The sequence below is a fragment of the Oncorhynchus masou genome, chromosome 3, assembly GCF_036934945.1.
Source record: "Oncorhynchus masou masou isolate Uvic2021 chromosome 3, UVic_Omas_1.1, whole genome shotgun sequence".
Lineage (NCBI taxonomy): Eukaryota > Metazoa > Chordata > Actinopteri > Salmoniformes > Salmonidae > Oncorhynchus > Oncorhynchus masou.
Window position 1 is genome coordinate 15,719,770 of NC_088214.1, and position 26,064 is coordinate 15,745,833.

Consider the following 26,064-nt stretch of genomic DNA (forward strand, 5'->3'; position numbering starts at 1 on the left):
TCGATACCATCTACTGCATCTTGCCTATGCCGCTCTGTACCATCACTCATTCATGTATCTTTATGTACATATTCTTTATCCCTTTACACTTGTGTGTGTAAGGTAGTAGTTTTGGAATTGTTAGTTAGATTACTCGTTGTTTATTACTGCATTGTTGGAACTAGAAGCACAAGCATTTTGCTACAATTGCATTAACATCTGCTAACCATGTGTATGTGACAAATACATTTGATTTGATTTGATTTGATTTTGTCAACTTTTATTCCTAGGCTCGGTTGTGGCAACCTCATGATGGGTATAGGGAACATTCTAGCATCATGTAGTAGCCTAAACCTATCGATGTTACATTGAGCTTGGTGAATGGAATATAAATGACAGTTATCCAATATGCTGTAAAAGAACTAAGGCCTTGCTCTTAAAAATGTTTTTGTCCATCTTCATCTTAAACGGCACCGAACGCCACTGTGTGCCCAGTGAGAGAACACGTGCACAGACACCAGTGCGAGCCATGACTCTCTGGTGTGCGCGTGTTCCACTGAAGAGTATGCTGGTGGAGTACAGAACACATGAGGGAGACTCGTGACCACAAAGACAGATGACGCTCAGGAGATCAAGGATCAGATAAAGTACTAATGTCATTGATTGGCATGTAAAGGCAGGAGATAGATGGGTCACCTCAGATGAATACTCATAGCTTAATTGTGTTGAAAAGCAAGGTGTACACGTCACTGTGAATTTGAACAAAGATCTTTGATTGAAAATGTGTTTTAAATTTGAATGAGGCACCTGAAAATTTGACAATTTGTGATTGGTTACAGGATACTAGGCTTTTGACCCGAGTTCCTAAATATTACATTTTTTGTGTGGTTGAAATGTCTTCTTGAATATGTGCATTTTAATTTGCCTTAATAACAAACTCATATGTGATCTTTAAATATGAATAAAAATGTGAAAAAGGTTAGCCAAGGTACTGAGCTATATAGGGAGAAAGATGGGATCATTCCAGGCTAGCCATGATTGGCTGAGCTTATGGAGGGGCTGGACATGCCGAGAGATGAGTCCGGATTGGTCTGTCATGTCACAGGCTTCTGTAACAGGTCTGTAACAGAATGCGGCTTCAGGTCTGAAATTTTTGTCACTCTTGATAATGATAAGAAAAAAAGACTGTACGAAATAAATAACACAATTACTGAGCTAAAGTGTATGCTATTGCTCAGAGATAAGGATTTTGTTTAACAAGTCATTTTTTTTTATCTCAGAAAGATAGGGGTAAATTATTGGCACCAGTGTTTTCAATACCTCACCTTGCGAGGATAATGTCACTGAGCCTTTTTCTAAATTGTTTCATGAGATTGGAGAACACATTGGGATCTTAGACCATTCCTCCGTACAGAATCTTTCAAGATCCTTGACATCCTTCGTCTGTGCTGTTTGAAAGGGGTTCAAGTCCAGAGATTGAGATGGCCACAGCAAAACGTTCATTTTGTGGTCCATTAATAATGTATTTGGAATTCTTGTTTTGCTGGAAGAGAACTTTCTTTCGATGTAAAGCCCAATGCAGGTATGCATGACCTAAGGCATGACCTTAGGTGGGGTTCCAATCCAAGTGTCAATGACATTTATCAACTCCAGGCGTTTACATTTGTTGGATGACATGAACAAACAACTAAGTCTTTCAAATGACTTATTATCTCGTTTGAAAGACTTAGTATCTAATTTGAACACCTTAGTATCTTGTTTGAATGACTTACTACATATTTTGAAAGAGATATTTTGTGTCTCGTTTGAATGACTGAACTGTTCTTTTGTAGAACGAGGCATCATTTGTTATGCAGCTTGTCAGACCGTTTAATAGTTGCTGCAGCCATTCATTCACTCATTCCATCCATTGATATGATTATTATTTGACACTTCCTTTAAAGCCTAAAACAGGGCTGCTTTTGAATGCAGAGCATGTAAGTGGTTGAGTTTGGAGAGGACAGCGGAGCGTAATTCGAGCAGATTTTAAAAATGTGGTTGGCCTTCTCTCCCACTGCAATTTTGCTCTGGTACTGCTCAGCCACAAGCTCTGGACATGCTCTTCCTAGCGTGTTTTGTTTCCTTTATCACTAGTGTTTTAATTAGGTCTATTCAGGTGTAATGATTTAGCCTACCCCACCTACAATAGCCTATCTCTAGTTTATATTCTACTATATAACATTAGGATATATAGTTTCCATTTTGAAGGACTTCAAATGTATTAACGGATGTTTTAGTTAGCCATTACATAGGCTGTCAAATGTATTTTCGTTTTTTCTTGGAATAGAAACACCTTAAAATGAATCAATTGAATTCAGCTAAAAAAACATCTAAAAAAAAATCATAAATAATGAAGGCCAGTATCTGCTTCTTTCCATAAATATCATGTAATCAATAATCTCAAACTGCAAACGATTTGCGCACAGAAGCAAGAAACAACAATGTGTATTGAGCATGGGAAATGTGCTCTACATATTCCATTTTTGTATTATATGTATTATTATAATAAAGACAGAAATATACATGTAAAAGCTTAATTACATAAAGGAGTATTATTGGTAATATAGCCATATTATAAACAAGAGAAAGGAGAAGGGAATATATTTGAAAAGCCTAAAATTGAAAAGTACATTGAGATGAAGCCGCACCCATGTGTGGATGCTATTTCTCCAAAAATATGAATTTTCTTCATGTCTATTTTGCTAACTTTTTGACCTTTCTGTGACATAGGGTGCTATAGGTGTCCTGGAGGGCAGGCAGTGTGCACCAGGTGATGTATTGGAGACCGCACCACCCTCTGAGAGCCCTGGGATTGTGGGCGCTGCAGTTGCCGTACCAGGCGGTGATACAGCCGGACAGGATGCTTGTGCGTCTGTAAAAAGCTAGATGCCTCTATCCCCTATGTAAACGAATAACTTTACCTGCTCTGAGAAACTATCCCTTAATTCTTCAGAATGCCACCTCTATAGTCATCCACGCAGTGTACAAGAGAGGCGCTCTTACTGTACAAGACTACACTGTCTGTAAGACTGAAGTACTCAGGCAACTTAATGATCAGAAGTTCTTTAAGAGACTCAGTACAAACCCCACAAAACAGCATTAGGTTGTAATGACCATACTATTCATGCTTAAAAACAGCTCCATGTCGGTAACCTGCAGTCCCTAAAATACAGTTGAATTATCTAAATGCCCAAAGGGACAGGACAGATCTTTGCGATATCAGACCATGTTTGGCAGAAGGAATGAAGATCTTTGCTTGGCTTCAATTGCCCCGATTGATAAATATACCCCTATGTGTTGTGACAGTTTTGTTTACCAAATACCCCACAATTAGACATTAGTTACATTTCTTCCCGCTAATGAAAATGACTCCACACAACATCATTGTCCAAATGATTTGTGCGCATCTCAGCCATTTTTTGCCCAAAAGGTGGTTTTTGAGTCCTGGTAGCTTGAAGTGTTTGAAATAGCCTAATCGGTCTGTGTCAGCCTAGCATAATAGTAAGGTAGTAATTTATTATTATTATTGCTACTACTGCATGAGGCTATAAAAGTGCCACAGCAAGTTGGTCCCTGACAAGGCAGGATATATTTTGCAGACAGTTCACCAAAACCATCTATTATGCACGGTTCTCCCTCTGGAGCTCCTTAATGAAGATGCATTCAAATAAAACATTTATTCTTTGCCTTATCATCAAATTAAAAGGTTGTTGTCATTGGTGCTATAAAAAATTGGATAGCTTCCCTATGTTTTAGCAAACAGCCAAAACTACGAATATTAAATGAAGTGTCATCAGTTTACCATCTCTTCGTTTTATTTAGGTAATTACATGTATTTTTTCTTGTTATGGTGAACTGTAGGCTAAAACAAGTTAAACCTTTTAATTGGGCTTCGGAGTGGCGCAGTGGTCTAATGCACTGCATCTCAGTGCAAGAGGCATCACCACAGTCCCTTGGCGATTCTGGTAGGCTAATAAAAGCATCTGGTAGGCTAATAAAAGCATGTGGTTCGCAGCATAAATCACCCTACAATGCATTCGGAAAGTATTCAGACCCCTTGACCCCTATTCATAACCAGGTGCGCGTTCTTAATTAATCAACATTGACAGGAGCATAAATTGACAACTTGTAAATGGATTGGAATGAACCAAAACTCGTTCCTCACAAGCATAGCCTAGGTTGCGCGGTCTGCGAACAATGTGTCCACTTCGACAATGAGAACAGTAAAAGACTGAAATCATTTTTGTTCTGTATTTTGAATGTATTTACAGAAATTACCTTAACCGGACAAACTGTCACGCCCTGACCTTATAGATCCTTTAAATTCTCTATTTGGTAGGTCAGGGTGTGACTAGAGTGGGAAATATATGTTTATATTTCTTTGTTGGACGAGTATGGTTCCCAATTAGAGGCAGCTGTCTATCGTTGTCTCTAATTGGGGATCATACTTAGGCAGCCCTTTTTCCCACCTTCTGTTGTGGGATCTTGTCTTTTTGTGTTGCATGTGTTGCACACCTAGCTTTATGTTCGTTGTTTATTGTTTTGTTGGAACATTTAAAATTAAAGAAAATGTACACCTACCACGCTGCGCCTTGGTCTCCTTCTCCCAACGAGAGCCGAAACAGAAGATCCCACCACCAACGGACCAAGCCACGTGGTCAGGAGGACTGGACCTTGGAGGAAATCCTGGAGGGAGCAGGAACCTGGACAAGGGCCGGGAGTATTGCCGTCTGAAGGAGGAGATAGAGGCGGCAAAAGCGGAATGGCGACGATACGAGGAAAAAATTGGGGAGGGGAGCACACTGGGATATTGGTGGAGTCAGGGTTCAGACCTGAGCCAACTCCTCGTGCTTACCGTGGGGAGCGAGTGATCGGTCAAGCATCGTGTTATCCGGTTCTGCGCACCATTCCTTCAGACTGCATCCACAGCCCGGTGCGCTCTGTGCAAACTCCCCGCAGTTGCCGTGCTAAAGTGGGCATTCAGCCAGGACGGATTGTGCCGGCTCAGCGCTCATGGCCTCCGGTGCGTCTCTTCGGTCCAGAATATCCTGCGCCAGCTCTACGCACGGTATCGCCAGTTCGCCAGCACAACCCAGTGTGGCCTGTTCCAGCTCCCCACACTCACCGAGCTAAAGTGGGTATCCAGCCGGGATGTGTTGTGGCAGCTCCCCGCCCGGAGACTGTAGTGATGATCCATGGCACGAAGCCTCCAGTGATGATCCATGGCACGAAGCCTCCAGTGTTGATCCATGGCCCGGAGATTGTAGTGATGATCCATGGCAAGCCAATGGCAACTGCACCGGCCACAACCCCAGGGCTCTCAGAGGGTGGTGCGGTCTGCCAATACATCACCGGGTGCACACTGCCTGCCCTCCAGGACACCTATAGCACCCTATGTCACAGGAAGGCCAAAAAGATCATCAAGGACATCAACCCCCCGAGCCACAGCCTGTTCAACCTGCTATCATCCAGAAGGCAAGGACAGTACAGGTGCACTCCGACATTGCTCCTAATATTTATATTTTTCTTTATTCCATTTTTTTGCTATTAGATGTGTGTGTATTGTTGTGAATTGTTAGATACTACCTTATTGTTGGAGCTAGGAACACAAGCATTTTGCTACATCTGCAATAACATCTACTAAAACAATTGTGTGATCAATACAATTTGATTTAATTTGTACTACGTAACCACATCTGGGTCAATAAGTCCATGTGGAATGAACGTAGAACTTTTGTGGGGACAGAGGGGTTGCAATCTCTGAAGATCCATTTCAGATGCAAAGTGCATATGAATTAGCAATATAAACTTTACTTGTTATGCATCCTGATATTCAGGCTGATTTTCTCCTGTATGTAAATTTAATTTAACTAGGCAAGACAATTAAGAACAAATTCTTATTTACAATGACAGTGAGTTAACTGCCGTGTTCAGGGGCAGAACAATAGTTTTTTTTTACCTCGTCAGCTCAGGGATTTGTGTTGCTGGTTACTGGCCCAACACTCTAACCACTAGGCTACCTGCTGGTTACTGGCCCAACACTCTAACCACCATACTTAATATTTGGTACAGAAACCTTTGTTTGCAATTACAGAGATCATACGTTTCCTGTAGTGCTTGACCAGGTTTGCACACACTGCAGCAGGGATTTTGGCCCACTCCTCCATACAGACCTTCTCCAGATCCTTCAGGTTTCGTGGCTGTCGCTGGGCAATACAGACTTTCATCTCCCTCCAAAGATTTTCTATTGGGATCAGGTCTGGAGACTGGCTTGGCCACTCCAGGACCTTAAAATGCTTCTTACGGAGCCAATCCTTAGTTGCCCTGGCTGTGTGTTTCGGGTCATTGTCATGCTGGAAGACCCAGCCGCGACCCATCTTCAATGCTCTTACTGAGGGAAGGAGGTTGTTGGCCACGATCTCGCGATACATGGCGTCGTCATCCTGTCCCCTTTGCAGAAAAGCATCCCCAAAGAATGATGTTTCCACCTCCATGCTTCACAGTTGGGATGGTTTTCTTGGGGTTGTACTCATCCTTCTTCTTCCTCCAAACACAGCGAGTGGAGTTTAGACCAAAAAGCTCTATTTTTGTCTCATCAGACCACATGACCTTCTCCCATTCCTCCTCTGGATCATCCAGATGGTCATTGGCAAACTTCAGCAGGACCTGGACATGCGCTGGCTTGAGCAGGGGGACCTTGCGTGTGCTGCAGGATTTTAATCCATGACTGCGTAGTGTGTTACTAATGGTTTTCTTTGAGACTGTGGTCCCAGTTCTCTTCAGGTCATTGACCAGGTCCTGCCGTGTAGTTCTGGGCTGATCCCTCACCTTCCTCATGATGCCCCATGAGGTGAGATCTTACATGGAGCTCCAGACTGAGGGTGATTGACCGTCATCTTGAACTTCTTCCATTTTCTAATAATTGCGCCAACAGTTGTTGCCTTCTCACCAAGCTGCTTGCCTATTGTCCTGTAGCCCATCCCAGCCTTGTGGAGGTCTACAATGTAGCCCTGATGTCCTTACACAGCTCTCTGGTCTTGACCATTGTGGAGAGGTTGGAGTCTGTTTGATTGAGTGTGTGAACAGGTGTCTTTCATACAGGTAATGAGTTCAAACAGGTGCTGTTAATGTTCTGGGATTTAAAAAAAAATAGTTTAGTGTTCTGGGGCCGCATGTCTTGTTCTGGGCTTTATTTATAATGCGTCTGCCGCAAATACAACCCTCCCCTGGACATTCCTATTTCATAGACAACAACCCTAAGGGTAATACAATAGGGTGGGTGTGGGGTCACCCTCTTTGAAATGTTCAAACACCCCCCCACCCCACCCCCCAGTTCAACCAGGTCCCTACACATCAATCATCGTGACAACTTCAAAGGAATAGATGCAATATTTATAACAAAAAAATAACACACCCTCTAACACATGACAACAGGAACAGGATGTCCTGGCCGGATGACCATATTTGGGCATGTACGCATCATCCGGACATAGGGTCATAAATCAACATTTTGACCCGTGCCGTCTACTTTATTCTCTCTCATTTGTACTTGGATTGGAATCTCACCTATGGTCATCCTTTTGGTCATGCACACCTGCATTGGGCTTTGCATCAAAATAAATTTATCTTCCAGCAAAACAACAACTCAAAATAAATTATTAATTACATACAAATAAACATTTTTCTCAATCTCAATCTCTGGATTTGAACCCCATTGATAACCTGCACTTTGAATTGTAGGGGTCAGTCCATGAGCACAGATGAAGGATATCAAGGATCTTGAAAGAGTCTGTATGGAGAAATGGTCTAAGTTCCCAATGTGTTCTCCAATCTCATAAAACAATTTAGAAAAAGGCTCAGTGACATTATTATCCGCACAAGGTGAGGTATTGAAGACACTGCTTGTCACGCCCTGACCTTAGAGATCCAGTTTATGTCTCTATTTTGGTTTGGTCAGGGTGTGAGTTGGGGTGGGTATTCTATACTCTATTATTTGAATTTCTATGTTTTGGTAGGGTTCTCAATCAGGGACAGCTGTCTATCGTTGTCTCTAATTGAGAACCATACTTAGGTAGCCCTTTTTTCCACCTGTCTTTGTGGGACGTTGACTTTGTTTAGGGCACATAGCCTTTAGCTTCAAGGTTTGTTTTTAAAGTGTTTATTGTTTTGTTCGGCATCTATTTTCCAAAGAAAGAGAAAATGTACGCTCACCACGCTGCACTTGGTCCTCTTCTTTTAACGTCCGTGACACTGGTGCCAATATTTGACTCCTATCTTTCTGAGAAAAAAGTATTACTTGTTAAAAAAAATCCTTATCTCTGAGCAATAGCATACAATTTAGCTCAGTAATTGTGTTATTTATTTTGTAGTCTTAATCTTATCATTATCAAGAGTGACAATTTCAAACCTGACTGACCAGGGAAGCCGCATTCTGTTACAGCCAGACCAATCAGGACTCATCTCTTGGCATGTCCATCCCCTCCATATGCTCAGCCTATCATGGCTAGCATGGAAATATCGTGTATTTTCTTTCTCCTTATGTACTGTAGCTCAGTGCTTTCTCCTTGGCTGAACTAGTCTCATCATTTCATATATGAGTTTGTAATTAAGGCACCTGAAAGTTCACATATCCTAGAAGAAACTTCAGTCATAAAAAATATATTTTTAGGAACTAACGTCAAATGCCTAGGATCCTGTAACCCAAACGCAAATTGGCAAAATATCTGCTTTTAAATTCACAGTGCAGTGTCAATGTACATACATTCTGTACAACTTGTTTTTCAACACAAGTCAGCTATGAGTAGTCAACTGAGGTAACCCATCTATCTACTGCCTTCATCTACTTGACATAATTTTATCTGATCCTTAAACACGTTATCTGGCTTTGTGGTCACAAGTCTCCCTCGTGTACTGTACTCCACCAGCATACTCTTCAGTGGAAGACGCGCATAGAAGAGATTCTTGGCCTTTCTAGAGAGTTTTTCCTAGCCACCGTGCTTCTACACCTGCATTGCTTGCTGTTTGGGGTTTTAGGCTGGGTTTCTGTACAGCACTGAGATATCAGCTGATGTACGAAGGGCTATATAAATACATTTGATTTGATTTGATTTGATTCATGGCTCGCACAGGTCTCTGTGCAGTTTTCCTCCAACTGGGCATAATATGTCATTTCAATGTGGATAATTGGGTAATATTTTGTTGAGACGTTGCTCAATGATATTACAACCAATTACAACCCACTCAATAAGACAGCAAAAGTCATTTGTAATCAACATTTGTAATCAAACCATATAGAAAATACAATTCGTAGTTGAATTCTGAGTTGAATTCAAACAATTGCTGTTGATGACTTTGCAACTGTGATATAGGCCTAAATAGCATCATTGATGATTGAGAAAGTATTCTCTTTTAAATATACCCTTTGATAGTAATAGCCAATCTACTTAGTTTTCAAGTGGTGGTCTCTCAGCAATCATTCTCATGATATCACATTAGTAATAGTCAGTCATAAATATCATAGTTAAGCAGGGCTGGGCTTGTTTAAAACCTTGGATGAGAGACCAAAGGTTAGCTGGAGATTGATCAATTCTCCAGTAGGAAGTGCTGCTTCAACATAGACAAACCTTGTATAAAATATGTTGAAATTTGGTGACAATTAGTTCTGCCCCCGTACTTCACTGGGGCCGAGCTCCCTGCCATCCATAATCACTACACCAGGGGTTTAGAGGAAGTCACAACATTTTTTCAAAGAAGCCACCCAAGCCACAGACTGTTCTCTTTGCTACCACAAGCCAACCAGTACCAGTGCATTAAGTCTGGAACTAACAGGACCCTGAACAGCTTCTGCCCCCAAGCAGTAATAATGCTATATAAGACTGCTAAATAGCTAATCAAATGGCTACCCAGACTACCTCCATTGACACTGACTCTATGCGCTCACACACTGGACTCTAACCACACACTCACACATCATTACACTGACACCCCAACATACAGTTCATTCTGAAAATATTCAGACCCATTGACTTTTTCCACATTTTGCTTTGTTACAGCCTTATTCTGAAAAGGATTAAATAAATACAAAATATGTGACGAAGAACCCGATGGACACAGATAACTCCAGAGTTCTTCTGTGGAGAAACCTTCCAGAAGGACAACCATCTCTGTAGCACTCCACCAATCAGGCTTTATGTTAGTGGCCAGACGGTTGCCGCTTGTCAGTAAAGGCACATTGCAGCCAGCTTGGTGTTTGCCAAAAGGCACCTAAAGACTCTCAGACAATGAGAAACAAGATACTCTGGTCTGATGAAACCAAGATTGAACTCATTGGCCTGAATGCCAAGCGTAACCTCTGGAGGAAACCTACAGCAGCACCATCGCTACGGTGAAGCATGGTGGTGGCAGCATCACGCTGTGGGAATGGTTATCAGCGGCAGGGAAGGAAGGAAAGATGAACGGAGCAAAGAACAGAGAGATCCTTGATGAAAACCTGCTCCAGAGCCCTCAGGACCTCAGATTGAGATGAAGGTTCACCTTCTAACAGGACAACAACCGTAAGCACACGGCCAAGACAACGCAGAAGTGGCTTCAGGGCATGTCTCTGAATGTCCTTGAGTGGCACAGCCAGGACCCAATCTAACATCTCTGGAGAGACCTAAAATAGCTGTGCAGCGACCCTCCCCATCCAACCTGACAGAGCTTGAGAGGATCTGCAGAGAAGAATGGGAGAAACTCCCCAAATACAGGTGTGCCAGGCTTGTAGCGACATACCCAACAAAGTACTTAGTAAAGGTTCTTAATTAATACTTTTGTAAATGTGGTATTTCAATTTTTAACTTTTTAATACATTCGCAAAAATGTCTAAAAACACGGTTTTGCTTTGTCATTATTGGGTATTGTGTGTAGATTGATGAGGGGGGGGGGGTGAACTATTTAATTAATTTTAGAATAAGGCTATAACTTAACAAAATGTGGGAAAAGTCAAGGGGTCTGAATACTTTCCGAATGCACTGTACACATACACATAGCAAGCGCGTACATGATATTCTGATGTCACACACACACACACACACACACACACACACACACACACACACACACACACACACACACACACACACACACACACACACACACACACACACACACACACACACACACACACACACACACACACACACACATTGCTGCTTCCGTCGTATTTATCCTGTTACCTAGACACTTTACCCTTACTATATGTACAGTATACGGCTACCTCAATTACGTCGTACTCTACACATTGACTCAGTACTGGTGCTCCCTGTACACTACAATTCAAAAGTTTGGGGTCACTTAGAATTTTCCTTATTTTTGTAAGAAAGCGCATTTTTTGTCCATTAAAATAACATCAACATTTTCTGAAATGCAGTGTAGACATTGTTAATGTTGTAAATTACTATTGTAGATGGAAACTGATGATTCTTTATGGAATATCTACATAGTCGTACAGAGGCCCATTATCAGCAATCATCACATCCTGTGTTCCAATGGCATGTTGTGTTCGCTAATCCAAGTTAATAATTTTAAAAGGCTAATTGGTCATTAGAAAACCCTTATGTTAGCACAGCTGAAAACTGTTGTCCTGATTAAAGAAGCAATACAACTGGCCTTTTTTAGACTAGTCGAGTATCTGGAGCATCAGTATTTGTGGGTTCGATGACCAGAAACAAAGAACTTTTCTTCTGAAACTCATCAGTCTATTCTTGTTCTGAGAAATGAAGGCTATTCCATGCGAGAAATTGCCAAGTAACTGAAGATCTCATACAACTCTGTGTACTACTCCCTTCACAGAACAGCGCCATCTGGCTCTAACCAGAGTATAAAGATAAGTGGGAGGCCCCAGTGCACAACTGAGCTAGAGGACAAGTACATTAGAGTGTCTAGTTTGAGAAACAGATGCCTCACAAGTCCTCAACTGGCAGCTTCATTAAATAGTACACGCCAGTCTCAACGTCAACAGTGAAGAGGTGACTCTTCAAATCCAATTAGTAGTCTCCACTTCACAAAACGTTGAAATGATTTTGAAACAATGTTGATTGAATCAGTTTGTGCCCAGTGGGCTGTTCCGCATGTGTGCGTCAGGCACAATGAAAAACACATCAGGGTGGTGGTATCTCACACAACTCACTGCAGTGTACATGATCCCTCTGTCTTCTCTTCTGCATTACATTACATTGAATGTGCTTAAACCGATCATGTCATTTAGAAATTCTCTGCACGTCTGTCTCACCCCGGCTTGTTTGCAGGTTAGAGTTTTTCGTCATGAATCTTGTTCTGGAGGCAGCTCTGCAGAGTGGTCACAAGCTAGCACAGCTACAAAGTCATAAAATCAGATTTGAAAGCGAATCCTACTCACTGAGCACACACTGGTTGCATCAACATTGTGGAATCAATGTGGAACATACTTTACATTGAATTGATATGTGTACCCAGTGCTTAATCTTAATCTTAACCCTAACCTTAACCACACTGCTAACCCAAATGGCTAACTCTAAATTTAAATTAAGACCAAAACGCACATTTTTGTTTTAATGAATTTTTACAATATACTGTTGCTAATTTTGACTTTGCATCTGGCCCATCAAGCAGAAATCACTCAATTTTGCTTCCAGGGCAATTCATGACAATAAACGTCGACCTGTCGTTTTCATTAACCTTCTTCCTCTACCTCCTTTTTTAAAAGGCCAGCTAGTTATCACATAATAGGCAACAGTTTCTGCAATAGGCCTACACAAAAATGAAGTGTAATGGTAACTGGTATTTATGGGAGTTATTATTGGCAATTAATCCTGCAGCTGCCCCTCTCTCTCTACCTGCATCTGTCTCGCTCTCATTATCTTGTTATCTCTGTGTTAGATGAAGATATTCCCCCCCACGCAGACTACCACGACATTTACCACGGCTAGCAGTCCCTTCACGGCAGGATAGTGTACACCGGTGCTGCCCCCAGTGTTCCAGGAATGCTGACCCTCTTCCTCCTCTTCCCACAAAGCGGATAAACCTGATACTCACATTCCATGGCATTGATTATCTTCACAAGACACTAACTATCCAACGTCAGAGAGGAGAGGTGGTTGTGAATGTCAGAAGTTTAAAATGCATTGATACCATCATTACCGCCTTTCTTGCTCTCTTTTATCTCAATCCTAATCTCAATCCATTTGTCGCATTCTCTTGAATGTCACATGTACATTCCAGTAGAAATATCAGAATATTTGAGAAGTAGAGGATGGCACTGGTAGTCTGGCTGGCTGACATCAAACTTGAAGTTCCCCTGACATCAGAATATGGAAAGGCTGTTTCTCCTCTGTCTTCTCACTCAAAACCCACATGGACTGGACAGCCACACAGCCCCCGAGCGCTGCACCCTTCCAAAACAACTGTTGAATTTTCAAATCCATACAACGAGAGGTCTCAAGCCCACAGGACTTTTTGTTGTTGTTGAGAGAACCAATCAAAGCTCAAGCTAAAGTGTGCATTAATACTGCACTAACTACGGACTCCTGTCCAGATCAGTGTGTCACTGCTCTCCCTTGCTGTGTACTATGTGAGTTTTGTCAGCCAAGCTACAACACAGGAACATGAGCAGTCACTAAGGCCAATGTATTGACCACGCTACAATGAACGTATCAATCATACCTCTCAGGTACATTGGCATTTTTTATTGACGTCATGTCCTGGATTAGTTTACTGTCATCATTGGTAGCAAACTCCGTAACCTGGGGCTATATTTGCCAACATATTGACATGCTGTCATGCCCTGACCTTAGACAGCAGTTTTGTTTCTCTATTTGGTTAGGTCAGGGTGTGACCTGTTTACGCTCACGACATACGCTCACAAGGTACGCTCACGATGCTGCACCTTGATCCATTCCATACGATGATCATGACAGAACTACCCACCACCAAAGGACCAAGCAGCGTTGAGAAAGTGACTCATGGACATGGGAGGAGATCCTGGACGGTAACGGACCCTGGGGGCAGGCTGGGGAATATCGCCATCCAAAGGAGGAGATAAAGGCAGCGAAGCAGGAGCGGCTACGATATGAGGAGGCAAGTCATCGACGGAAGCCCGAGAAGCCACTCCTCCCAAAATTTGGGGCACATGGGGAGGTTGGCGGAGCTAACTCCCCGTGCTCACGGCAAGGAGCGTGGTAATGGTCATCCACCGTGTTATGCAGTAAAGTGCACGGTATCTCCAGTGCGCGTGCACAGCCCGGTGCGCTCGGAGCCAGCTCTCCACAAGTGCCACGCTAGAGTGGGCATCCAGCCAGGGCAGATTGTGCCAGCTCAGCGCTCTTGGTCTCCGGTGTGCCGTTTCGGCCTAGGGTATCCTACGCCGGCTCTGCGCATTGTGTCTCCGGTGCGCTGTGACAGTTCAGTGCGTACAGAGCCTGCACTCACCATGTGCCCGGCTAAAGTGGACATTCAGCCACGAGGAGCGGTGCAAGTGTTAAGCACCAGATCCCCAGTGCTCCCCCACAGCCCGGTTCATCCTGTGCCTGTGCTCTGGAGGTGCCAGAGTGGGCATTCAGCCTGGAAGAGTGGTGCCAAGGATAAGCACCAGATCTGCAGTGCTCCCCCACAGCCCGGTTCATCCTGTGCCTGTGCTCTGGAGGTGCCAGAGTGGGCATTCAGCCTGGAAGAGTGGTGCCAAGGATAAGCACCAGATCTGCAGTGCTCCCCCACAGCCCGGTTCATCCTGTGCCTGTGCTCTGGAGGTGCCAGAGTGGGCATTCAGCCTGGAAGAGTGGTGCCAAGGATAAGCACCAGATCTGCAGTGCTCCCCCACAGCCCGGTTCATCCTGTGCCTGCTCCACAGGCCAGTCCAGAGCCTCCAGCAACGGTCCCCAGTCTGTGGCCTGCAATGAGGATCCCTAGTCTGTGGCCTGCAACGAGGGTCCCCAGTCTGGGGAATGCGGCGGGGGTCCCCAGGCCTGTAGAGAGGGTCCCCAGTCTGGGGAATGCGGCGGGGGTCCCCAGGCCTGTAGAGAGGGTCCCCAGTCTGGGGAATGCGGCGGGGGTCCCCAGGCCTGTAGAGAGGGTCCCCAGTCTGGGGAATGCGGCGGGGGTCCCCAGGCCTGTAGAGAGGGTCCCCAGTCTGGGGTCGGCGATGAGGGTCCCCAGTCTGGGGAATGCGGCGGGGGTCCCCAGGCCTGTAGAGAGGGTCCCCAGTCTGGGGCCGGCGATGAGGGTCCCCAGTCTGGGGAATGCGGCGGGGGTCCCCAGGCCTGTAGAGAGGGTCCCCAGTCTGGGGTCGGCGATGAGGGTCCCCGCACCAGAGGCGCCACCAAGTGGGGAGAGCCAGAGGTGGAGCGGGGGTTACGTCCCGAGCCAGAGCAGGCACCGAGGGTAGATGCCCACCCGGTCCCTCCCCTATAGGTTCAGGTTTGCGGCCGGGAGTCCGCAACTTTGGGGGGGGGGGTACTGTCACTCCCTGACCTTAGAGAGCTGTTTTATTTCTCTTTTTGGTTAGGTCAGGGTGTGATTTGGGGTGGGCATCCTATGTTGTTTGTTTCTAAGTTTTGGCCGGGTATGGTTCTCAATCAGGGACAGCTGTCTATCGTTGTCTCTGATTGGGAATCATACTTAGGCAGCATTTTTCCTTTTGGTAGTTGTGGGTAGTTGTCTTTGTTTGTGCATGTATAGCCTTACGGAGCTTCACGCTCGTTTGTGTTGTATTATTGTTTTGTTGGCGACATTTGCAAATAAAGAAAAATGAACACACCACGCTGCACCTTGGTCCATTCCATACAACGATCGTGACACATGCATCTTCAACGGGATCTACAAATCTCCGCAGAGAACCAGTTTTCTCATAAAAATCTCAGAGATGATTGATTAAATTGGCACATAATGGTGTCTGCCTGGTTTCCTTGCTTCTATTCAATACTTTGTTATTTTTTATTTTTCCCACATTTCATATCAGTGTGTAGTGTAGGTCGCACTTGAATGGAAAAGGTGAAGATAACCAAACTTGGACATAACGTTCTGAGAACCAAATATTTATCAGAGTTTGGTGAGAGCGTGGTTGTCCTATGGTTAGTTTGAGTGCAACTTTCTAGTAAAGATGTAGGATAGTTGCTTGGATTTTGAACATTCTCAGAATTCTCAGCTCAAAAAAACAAGATTTTCTTGGTATTTCATTACTTTAACAGAAGGTTTCCTAAATGTTCTAAACATGGATATCTTTCATTTACATTTTTGTGATGTTCTAGGAACAATTCTGCAACTGGCTTGACATTAGGAATGTTCTCAAATAGTTCAGAGAACGTTCTGAAACAACATTCTTTTGTGGGAATTTCAGTACTTTAGCATAACATATCTTACAGGCAGGGACAAATGTATTTATTTGTATTTATTTAACTTGGCAAGTCTCATTTACAATGACGGCCTGCAAAAAGGCAAAAGGCATCGTGCGAGGACAGGGGCCTGGAATAAAAAATACATACAATATAAATATAGGACAAAACACACATCACAACAAGAGAGACAACACAGCACTACATAAATAGAGACCTAAGACAACAATATAGCAAGGTAGTAACACATGACAACACAGCATGATAGCAACACAACATAACAACATGGTAGCAACATAACATGGTAGCAGCACAAAACATGGTACAAACATTATTGAGCATAGACAACAGCACAAAGGGCAAGAAGGTAGAGGCGACAATACATCACACAAAGCAACCACAACTGTCAGTAAGAGTGTCCATGATTGAGTCTTTGAATGAAGAGATTGCGATAAAACTGTCCAGTTTGATTTTTTTTGCAGCTCGTTAAAGTCACTAGCTGCAGGAAACTGAAAAGAGGAGCGACCCAGGGATGTGTGTGCTTTGGGGACCATTAACAGAATGTGACGGGCAGAATGGGTGTTATATGTGGAGGATGAGGGCTGCAGTAGATATCTCAGATAGGGGGGAGTGAGGCCAAGGAGGGTTTTATAAATAAGCATCAACCAGTGGGTCTTGCGACGGGTACACAGAGATGACCAGTTTACAGAAGAGTATAGAGCGCAGCGATGTGTCATTTAATGAGCACTGGTGGCAAATCTGATGGCCAAATGGTGAAGAACATCTAGCTGCACGAGAGCACCCTTACCTGCCAATCGATAAAGTATGTCTCCGTAATCTTGCATTGGTAGGATGGTCATCTGGGGTGAAAGAGGAACGATTACGGTAGAGGAAACCAAGTCTAGATGTAACTTTAGCCTGCAACTTTGACATGTGCTGAGAGAAGGACGGAGCACCATCAAGCCATACTCTCAAGTACTTGTATGAGGTGACTATCTCAAGCTCTTAACCCTCAGAGTTTATAATTACACCTATGGGATGAAGGGCATTCTTCTTACCAAACCACATGACATTGTTTTGGAGGTGTTCAGAACAAGGTTAAGGGTAAAGAAAGCTTATTGGACACTAAGAAAGCTATGTTGTAGAGCATTTAACATGTTACCAGCATTTGAATTTTGGTGAAGTCAGGAAGGCTAGAAAGGAGGAAGGAGGAACGCTTCTTTTGGAGCAGGACCATTTTTCTTCTGAAAAGAGCAAACAAGGAGGAGTCAAGGGAGTCAAGGAGTGTGAAGGGATTCCCCCAATCTATATGTTCATCTATGCAGTTTGTTTCTATGTCAGGTTGCAAATAAAGTGCCATTTTGTCTGGAGCTGTTGTATTGTTTAAAACACTATGATGAACTGTAGACCAAATAGCCTACTGTTGAATCATGTCACTTGATTTAGGTTGACTGATTGTGCTGCTATGAGGACTAGTCTGAAGCCAAGATTTTGGAGTTTGCTAAAGCTGACTGTTTCATTTTTCTTAAGGTCAAAGTGAACCTTTCATTATTGTCATTGCCACAGGTACTGAATGCATTTTCCTGGCAAAGCTCACCTGACCTTCTGCTTTCCAAATGGGCGTTGTTTTTACAGTATTACACAATTTTGAACACACAACTAGAAACCCACCGGCTGAGTTAAAAAGGAGGTGTGTTTATTATTTCTAGTTGAGGTGTGCCACTGAATATAAAGAGGAAGGATGGGAGGCTGAGTGCACAGGACTGAGAGGTGAAGACAGGTGTGGCTTTAAGGTAAGATGATTCTGGCATTGATGCTCACAGACATATACATTTATGGAACAAAATACCCTGCTTTTAATTAAGGTATGGCATGTTTGAAGTGGCACACATCTCATTGACTAGGCTGGGCTAAGAAGTTACAGCTGTTTCACTGAATTTATGCCAAATCATGTGATGGGAAGTCAGTGACTATTCATTTTTTTTATTTTCATGCTTCCTAGTAATTTACCAAGGGATGAATTGCAAAGAGTGTGAGGTTGGGGTATTGAAAATACATTGTTTATGGACGTTTAAAATACTTTTCCGGACGTTGAAAATACATATTGTTTTGGAAATTGTTTCTATGGACAAATTTCAGCCATACATAATCATTTATATATACATGTCAACAAAGAAAGCATTATGTGAATGTTCAAAAGTAACATTTCCAAATAGTATAGGATTTCAGTGTGGAATAAAAGATTGCAGTAGGCCTATGGAATATTTAAACTTGCCCAAAAGCATCAGAACTGGCAGTGGTCATGTGCAAAGTTCTGAAGAACCAACAGAACACCTCAACAATGGTTACAGAAACGTTTTTAAAAATGAGTGTTGGCACTCGGGTGACTGGTTAGTCCAGGGGGACTGGTTAGGCCAGGAGAAGAAATTGGTGAACAGGTGAACAAAACTAAGAAGGTTTGGCAGAAGGAAAGACAGAGTTGGTCAGTCTCACTGTTGTTGACTTTTAATTGATTCAGAGTGTGCTGGAATGAAAATCTGAGAACAAACAATAATAAATAAAATGCCATAATGCATAAATCAAATCATAAAGATAGTCGCTATTCAATAATGGCAAACAATCAGAATTCATCAAGGTAGTTTCAACATGACATCATTTATTCTAACTTATGTCATAACTCAGACCAGAAATAATTATTTCTAATAAACAGAAGTAACTCAAAAACAAAAGAGATAGGAAACGGAATAATCAGCTCGATACTTTACCCGCCAACATAACAAAGGAAAATGTGCTCCGGGAGCCGTATATACATTTACAAACAATCGTGGAGCAACTCAAAACAATCACCCGCATCAGTGAAAACAGTCAAACAAAATACATGTCTATTTACTCATGTTTCCTTCTTGGATGCACACAAAGTAAACAAAAATGATTCAGTGTTGCTGGAGAACCTGACAGATGTCCAACAACAGATAAAGGAGGAGTTTTAATGCCAGCCTTTCCCAAAAGACATTTTGGTCGCGTTCCCCTGCTTAGATGTTGCATTCATTAACCAATGGCTGCGTGCCATGTCAAAGACTGTCATCGACTGACAGATTGCTATAACATATGATGTGGTTATTTGGTATGTACAAATCCTATCTGGGTCAAATTAAGATCTGCAGCCAGGACACCGGGGTTAACACCCCTACTCACTAGGACTGTGATATTGTATGTGGTTGTTTATCTCCCTTAGTTGATTGCACCAACTGTAAGTCACTTTGGACAAGGGTCTTCTAAATGACCAATATCTAACAATTAACATGTTCAAAACACACTGGGTATTATACTAATGACCTCCACCGCCAAACAAGACCAAATTTGGTCAGTCTGGACCAAATCTGAACCAATCATAGATGTCCATGTTTCACAAGTTTGGATAGCACAGTACAGTAGAGCATAGTAGATGACAGTAGTGTCCAAACTTGTGAAATATCAATGCCTATATTTGGGTCAAATCAAGGCCAGTACGGATTTGACCAAATCGGAACCAATCACAGATGTCTATGTTTGTGGACGTTGTGGATGAAGAGAATTAAGACCAGGGCGGACTGACCAAATGTCAACCACTTTTCTAAGTGCATGGATATCTTGTGTTGGTCGGTGCTCAGTGGGCTCTCAATTCATAATTGCCTTTACCTCGCTTTCAGATGAATCGACTTGTGGTTATCGTTGCGACACTCTTTGTCCCCACTACTTACGGTGCTGCAGGCGGTTGTAAGTGATTATTCTAATATTTTGTTGGACTGTGACTCTTCTATCAATGTTGTGACTCTGCATAACTTTTTCCCTTCTTCAATTGTAACAGTGTGGTGTTACCATGATCCTAGTTGTGGTAAGTATTGATTTTACCCACTGATTACAGTGTAATTTCTACTCACAAATTGAAGTGATTGTGATGGCAGTGGATAATAGACTATATAATTGATTTATTAGCATATTATATGACCCTTATAAAACGATGGTACATTGAAACCATTGTATGATTGATTCCATGTTAAGATGACACCACCTGGTCCACCATTGCCACTGAACATTGCAATGGATCCCGTCAGCCTGGGAGATCTCCCATCAACATCGTCTCTGCATCAGCAGTGGGCGATGAAACCCTGACTGCCTTCATCTTCACCAAATACGGAGACAATTATACAATGAAGAATATCAAGAACACTGGCAAAACTGGTGAGGAGAATGCCAACCTTGAGCTGTTTGGCTGAGATGGATGCCTTGCTTTCTCAATCCATGCACACAAAGTCCCACTTGAGGATAATGTATGAACCAAACCAGGAACCCTTATGTGCAAAATGTAACCAATTCCTCTCCTATTGTTCCTCCTCTATTTCTTTCAGTCAAAAAAGTGGAACTGACAAGTGGTGTTCAGGTTACAGGTGGGGCCCTGTCTGAGGCCTATGACAGCCTGCAGTTTCACCTCCACTGGGGGAATGGTACCTCAGTACCTGGGTCAGAGCACACAGTGGATGGAACCCGCTACCCCATGGAGGTATGGGAAGGTTCAACACAACATTGCTGCGTTATGATTCTATACCTTTCTCCAGAAGTGTCCCCTCATCCACCCCCCCCACCCCCCACCCCCCTTCAAGGATTAGTGCAAGCATGCCTGGAGGGAGTTTCCACCATATTCCAAGCACTAATCCATTCCTTTTAAATTTTTGAGGGGAGATGTATTAGTACACCCTGGGAGAAGGGTTGAGAATCTGAATTTATCCTATTTATCATTGGGTGACACTTCTCATACTAATGCACATATACCATACTACAATGGATCAATGTCAAGGTGTTCATTTAGCCTTAGTCCAGAATGAATGTATTCCCCCCAGCTCAACTGCAGCCCCGACACTTAGTTTACTATAAAGCTGATAGGTGGGGAAACTTAACCCATCTCAAATTCATAAATGGTGCAATAATCCAACTGTTGTACTGAGCTCATGAGGCATTTATAAGTTCTATTCCTCAAGAATCAGGGGGCATATATATGTCATTAATTTAAATGACCTTTGAAAAGCTGTAAATATGGCAGATTGTAGTCTACCTATTTAAATGTATCATTACAGTGTTTGAATTCTCCAATGGATTCAGATCCAATGGATTCAACTGTTATGCTTCACCTTTCAGTTGCACATAGTAAATGCCAAGTCTTCGCACAACGGTAACACGACCACGGCCGTTGCAGACAGCACAGGACTCGCTGCTCTTGGCTTCTTCATAGAGGTGAGAGGATGCTTTAACCTTCCTAGAAATGGCATCCATTTTTCCACAGTAGATTGGGCATTTTAATGTTTTATTGCTGTTTTTTATGACTAAAGTCTTTGTTTTTCAAACAGGCCATGCCGGGTAATGCAACTGGTTCACCAGCAGCCTGGAATACTCTGACATCCTACTTGGCCAACATCACACTAAAAGGTGAGAGGAGAGATTTGACTGGTTCTGACTACTTCCTCAAAATAAAGTTTGGAAGAGGGATTTGTTTGTCTCTTTGAATTCAAAATTAGTAATTTTCTTGTTCAATTTCAGTAGCATATGATTTTATATACGTTTTTTCTTTCTCTCTTCCTCAAGATGATATTGTAAACATTACTCATGCTATTTCATTGGATGAGCTCCTGGAAGGGGTGGACCGTACCAAATACTACCGTTACCTTGGCTCCCTGACCACTCCAAATTGCAATGAGGCTGTGGTTTGGACCGTGTTCAAGGACCCTATCAAAGTCAGCCAGGATTTGGTGAGTTTGTGCAACAATTTCACAATAAACTGAACACAATTTCTACTTACCAGACAATAAACATAGCTCTGACAAGAAACATGGACTGTATTTTAATATATGTAAGTGTAGGATCCATTCCTTATCCATTCTGCTTATGAAACATTATAAAAGTTATGATTCAAAAATATTACCAAACATGATCTTTCATCTGGGGTGGTCCAACAAAAGAGATTGTGACGTATTAATTGTCTCTTCAAGAAGTCATGAACATAAAGATCCCATATCTTAATAATTTGAGCCAGTTTCAAACAGCGGGAAATAGACCTGCAACAAAAGGAAATGTGTATTGTTATGTGGATTATAATTAAAGGACTTTTTTATAGGGGTTGCTACATTTTTTGTTAGGGCAAATTAAGAAGGAACATTTAATGTGGCGATTACAATCTTTAGAAGCCTTTTCAAAACCTTTAGCACTCTAAAAGTTATCATTTCATGCTGTGCAGGAAAATTCATGCAACAGGATGTACGGCATATGAACACACATATCATACATTTCTTAATTTAATCAAATTTTAACCAGAATGCAATGACATACCTTAAAGTTGCCGTTTTTGTGATCTATTTATGTATTTACTTGGAGAGCAATTGCCTCAAAGTTTAGTTGATTTCACGTTACTTGGCAGCTCAACTAAAACTAGATGTTGAGCTGACGTTTGTGCCCAGTGGGTAAAGCCATTGGGCCAGCTTGATGTCACACTTATGTCTATGATCCTAACTGAAATAAATTAACCTTTTCCCCTCAGATTGATCTCTTCAGTACAACATTGCACATTGACCACAACTCCACCTCTGCCTTGATGACCAACGTCTTCAGGAGCATCCAGCCGTTCAATGACTGGGTGGTGACGACCCAGGGCCGCGCAGCTTCGGGAGCCTCCACAATGTGCTCCTCTCTGGGCCTCATGGCCCTGGCCTGGATGCTTCTGAGGTTTTAGTGACGCCGAATATCTCCTTACCTGAAGTGCATTGCCATATCTCCATGAACCCTCAATCTACCAACATATTTTCCTTATATCGATTGCCAACAAGGGTCATCTTGACCCCAAGAAGAAACTATTGGAAAAAGCAACAATCATAGCGAAATGTGTTTAATCCTTGGTTGGTAAATATAGTCCCAGGTTACAGAGTACAGCCAAACTTCCAGTGTCAGGCTCAATTTCTCAAATATTCTGACATTTCTCCTGGAATGAGAGAATGAGAATGAGACAGATGGATTGAGATTAGGATTGAGATAAGGGAGAGAAAGAAAGGCGGTAATGATGGTATCAATGCAATTTAAACTTGTGACGTCACCTATCTTGACATTTGCCACCACCTGGCCTCTCTGATGTTGGCTTGTCAGTGTCTAAATTGTGCAGATACTCATATTCCAAGGCATTTATTATCAGGTTTATCTGCTTTCTGGGAGACTGTGGGTGTGTTTCATGTGATAAGTGCACACGTCATTTCATTGAAGCACTGCCAAGATATCTGAAAGCAAGCTGCATTAGCATCACTCTAAGGCTGTGCAGTCAAACTGTACTGTATGTTACACTTGTTCACATACCGTAAACTGCTTTGTGTAAATGACAAATGTCACAGATTGGAAGCCCAAATAAGTGTGTGTGGGGGGTTCAGGGTTCAAAGTTGTGTAATACTGTAAAAGAACGTCCGATTGACGTCCAATTACCGTTGACCTGAACAGGGCCCAGGACCAGTGGAAGCAAAATAGCCCCATGACATCAAAGATCCAACACCCAATTTGAAAGTAAGTATGGGGTTGTTTTCTGCATATGCATCTTTCTTCAACACAAAACCTACCACCGTTATGAGTGGCCAAAGAGCTTAGGTGGGTTTTGCCTCGAAAGAAATATGCATATGCCGAAAAGAGCACCCATACCTACTGTACAATATGCTGGTGGATCTTTGATGTTACTGAGCCATTTGCTTTTACTGGTCCTGGGACCTTTGTTAAGGTCAAGGCATCATTAACTTTACCCAGAACCACATCCTGGTTTCATAGACTAGATGTAACATAGTAAAAGTAAATCCAGGACACTCAAAATAGTATGATGTGTTACGTTTGGTATGGTTACATAAGACAAATGTTTAGTTAAGGCAAAAACGAAGTGTAGTGGTTGGTCGGGATGGATGGGTAGGCATATAGCGTCAGTATTCAGACACCTTCCCTTTTGTTACGTTACAGCCTTTTTCTGAAATGGTTTAAATAAAACATTTTCCTCATCAATTTACACACAATTCCCCGTAATGATGTAGCAAAAACAGGTTTTTAGACATTTTTGAAAATGTATTAAAAATTAAAAACAGATAAACCCTATTTACATAAGCATTGATATGAGACTCAAAATTGAGCTCACGTGCATCCTGTTTCCATTGATAATCCTTGAGATGTTTCTACAACTTGATTGGAGTCCACCTGTCGTAATTTCAATTGATTGGACATGATTTGGAAAGGAACACACCTGTCCTTATAAGGTCCAACAGTTGACAGTGCATTTCAGAGCATAAACCAAGTCATGAGGTTGAAGCAATTGTCCGTAGAGCTCCAAGACACGATTCTGTCGAGGCACAGATCTGGGGAAGGATACCAAAACATTTATGCAGCATTGAAGGTCCCCAAGAACACAGACGCCTCCATCATTCTTAATTGGAAGAAGTTTGGAACCACCAAGTCTCTTCCTAGAGTTGGCCGCCCGGCCATACTGAGCAATCGGGGAGAAGGGCCCTGGTCAGGGTGGTGACCAAGATGGTCAGTCTGACAGAGCTCCAGTGTTCCTCTGTGGAGATGGGAGAACCTTCCACAAGGACAACCATCTCTGCAGCACTCCACCAATCAGGCCTTTATGGTAGAGTGGCCAAACGGAAGCCAGTCCTCAGTAAAAGGCACATGACAGCCTGCTTGGAGTTTGCCAAAAGGCACCTAAAGGACCCTCAGTCTATGGGAAACAAGATTCCCTGGTCTGATGAAACCAAGATTGAACTCTTTGGCCTGAATGCCAAGTGTCACGTCTGGAGGAAACCTTGCACAATCCCTTCGGTGAAGCATGGTGGTGGCAGCCAAATTCTGTGTGGATGTTTTTCAGCTGCAGGGACTGGGAGACTAGTCAAATCATATCAAATTGTCTTGTTCACATACACATGGTTAGCAGATGTTATTGCGAGTGTAGCGAAATGCTAATGCTTCTAGATCCGACTGTGCAGCAGTATCTAACAGGTAATATCTAACAATTCCACAACAAAACCTAATACATACAATCTAATAAAGGGATAAAAGGAGGGAAAAAAGGGATGAAAATACATAAATATAAAATATATGGATGAGCAGTGACAGAGCGACTAAGATGCAATATATACACCTTAGCCAAATACATTTAAACTTTTTCACAATTCCTGACATTTAATCCATGTAAAACTGCCCTGTCTTATGTCAGTTAGGATCACCACATTATATTAAGAATGTGAAATGTTAGAATAATAGTAGAGATAATTATTTCTTTCAGCTTTTATTTCTTTCATCACATTCCCAGAGGGTCAGAAGTTTACATACACTCAATTAGTATTTGGTAGCATTGCCTTTATTTTTTTAAACTTGGGTCAAATGTTTCAGGTAGACTTGCGCAAGCTTCCCACAATAAGTTTTGGCCCATTCATCCTGACAGAGCTGGTGTAGTTATCGCCCTAACCCCTCCTAGAATCCCAAACTCCATAAATCACAATCTGGTGAAATTTGTATCGAAACAAAAACAAAAAATTAAATCATCAATACATATATCACAATCCATTTGGAGTAACTGTCATCTCTTGTTAACATATATTTTAACTTCTATATGCAGACTGAACAAAGTACATTTTATGTCTACCCAAAGACCATGACCCCAGGGAAC

The 26,064-nt window shown here is 42.5% G+C and overlaps 1 protein-coding gene across 1 annotated transcript; it reads left to right on the forward strand.

Annotated features, from left to right (window-relative positions):
• The first annotated feature begins 18,091 nt into the window (after positions 1-18,091).
• On the forward strand, positions 18,092-24,418 carry LOC135510994 (carbonic anhydrase 4-like). Its single transcript, XM_064932414.1, has 9 exons — positions 18,092-18,151; positions 20,048-20,114; positions 20,206-20,232; positions 20,400-20,579; positions 20,747-20,898; positions 21,531-21,626; positions 21,740-21,818; positions 21,975-22,138; positions 22,924-24,418. The coding sequence occupies exons 2-9, from the start codon at positions 20,048-20,050 to the stop codon at positions 23,113-23,115; spliced, it is 957 nt and encodes a 318-aa protein (XP_064788486.1). The 5' UTR covers positions 18,092-18,151; the 3' UTR covers positions 23,116-24,418.
• Positions 24,419-26,064: the final 1,646 nt, after the last annotated feature.

Excerpts from the sequence above, each read along its gene's own strand:
- LOC135510994 (XM_064932414.1), top strand. The coding sequence starts at position 20,048 with ATGAATCGACTTGTGGTTATCGTTGCGACACTCTTTGTCCCCACTACT. Across the intron at positions 20,233-20,399 it reads TTACCATGATCCTAGTTGTG|ATGACACCACCTGGTCCACC; the intron begins GTAAGTATTGAT and ends TTCCATGTTAAG. Across the intron at positions 20,580-20,746 it reads CAAGAACACTGGCAAAACTG|TCAAAAAAGTGGAACTGACA; the intron begins GTGAGGAGAATG and ends TATTTCTTTCAG.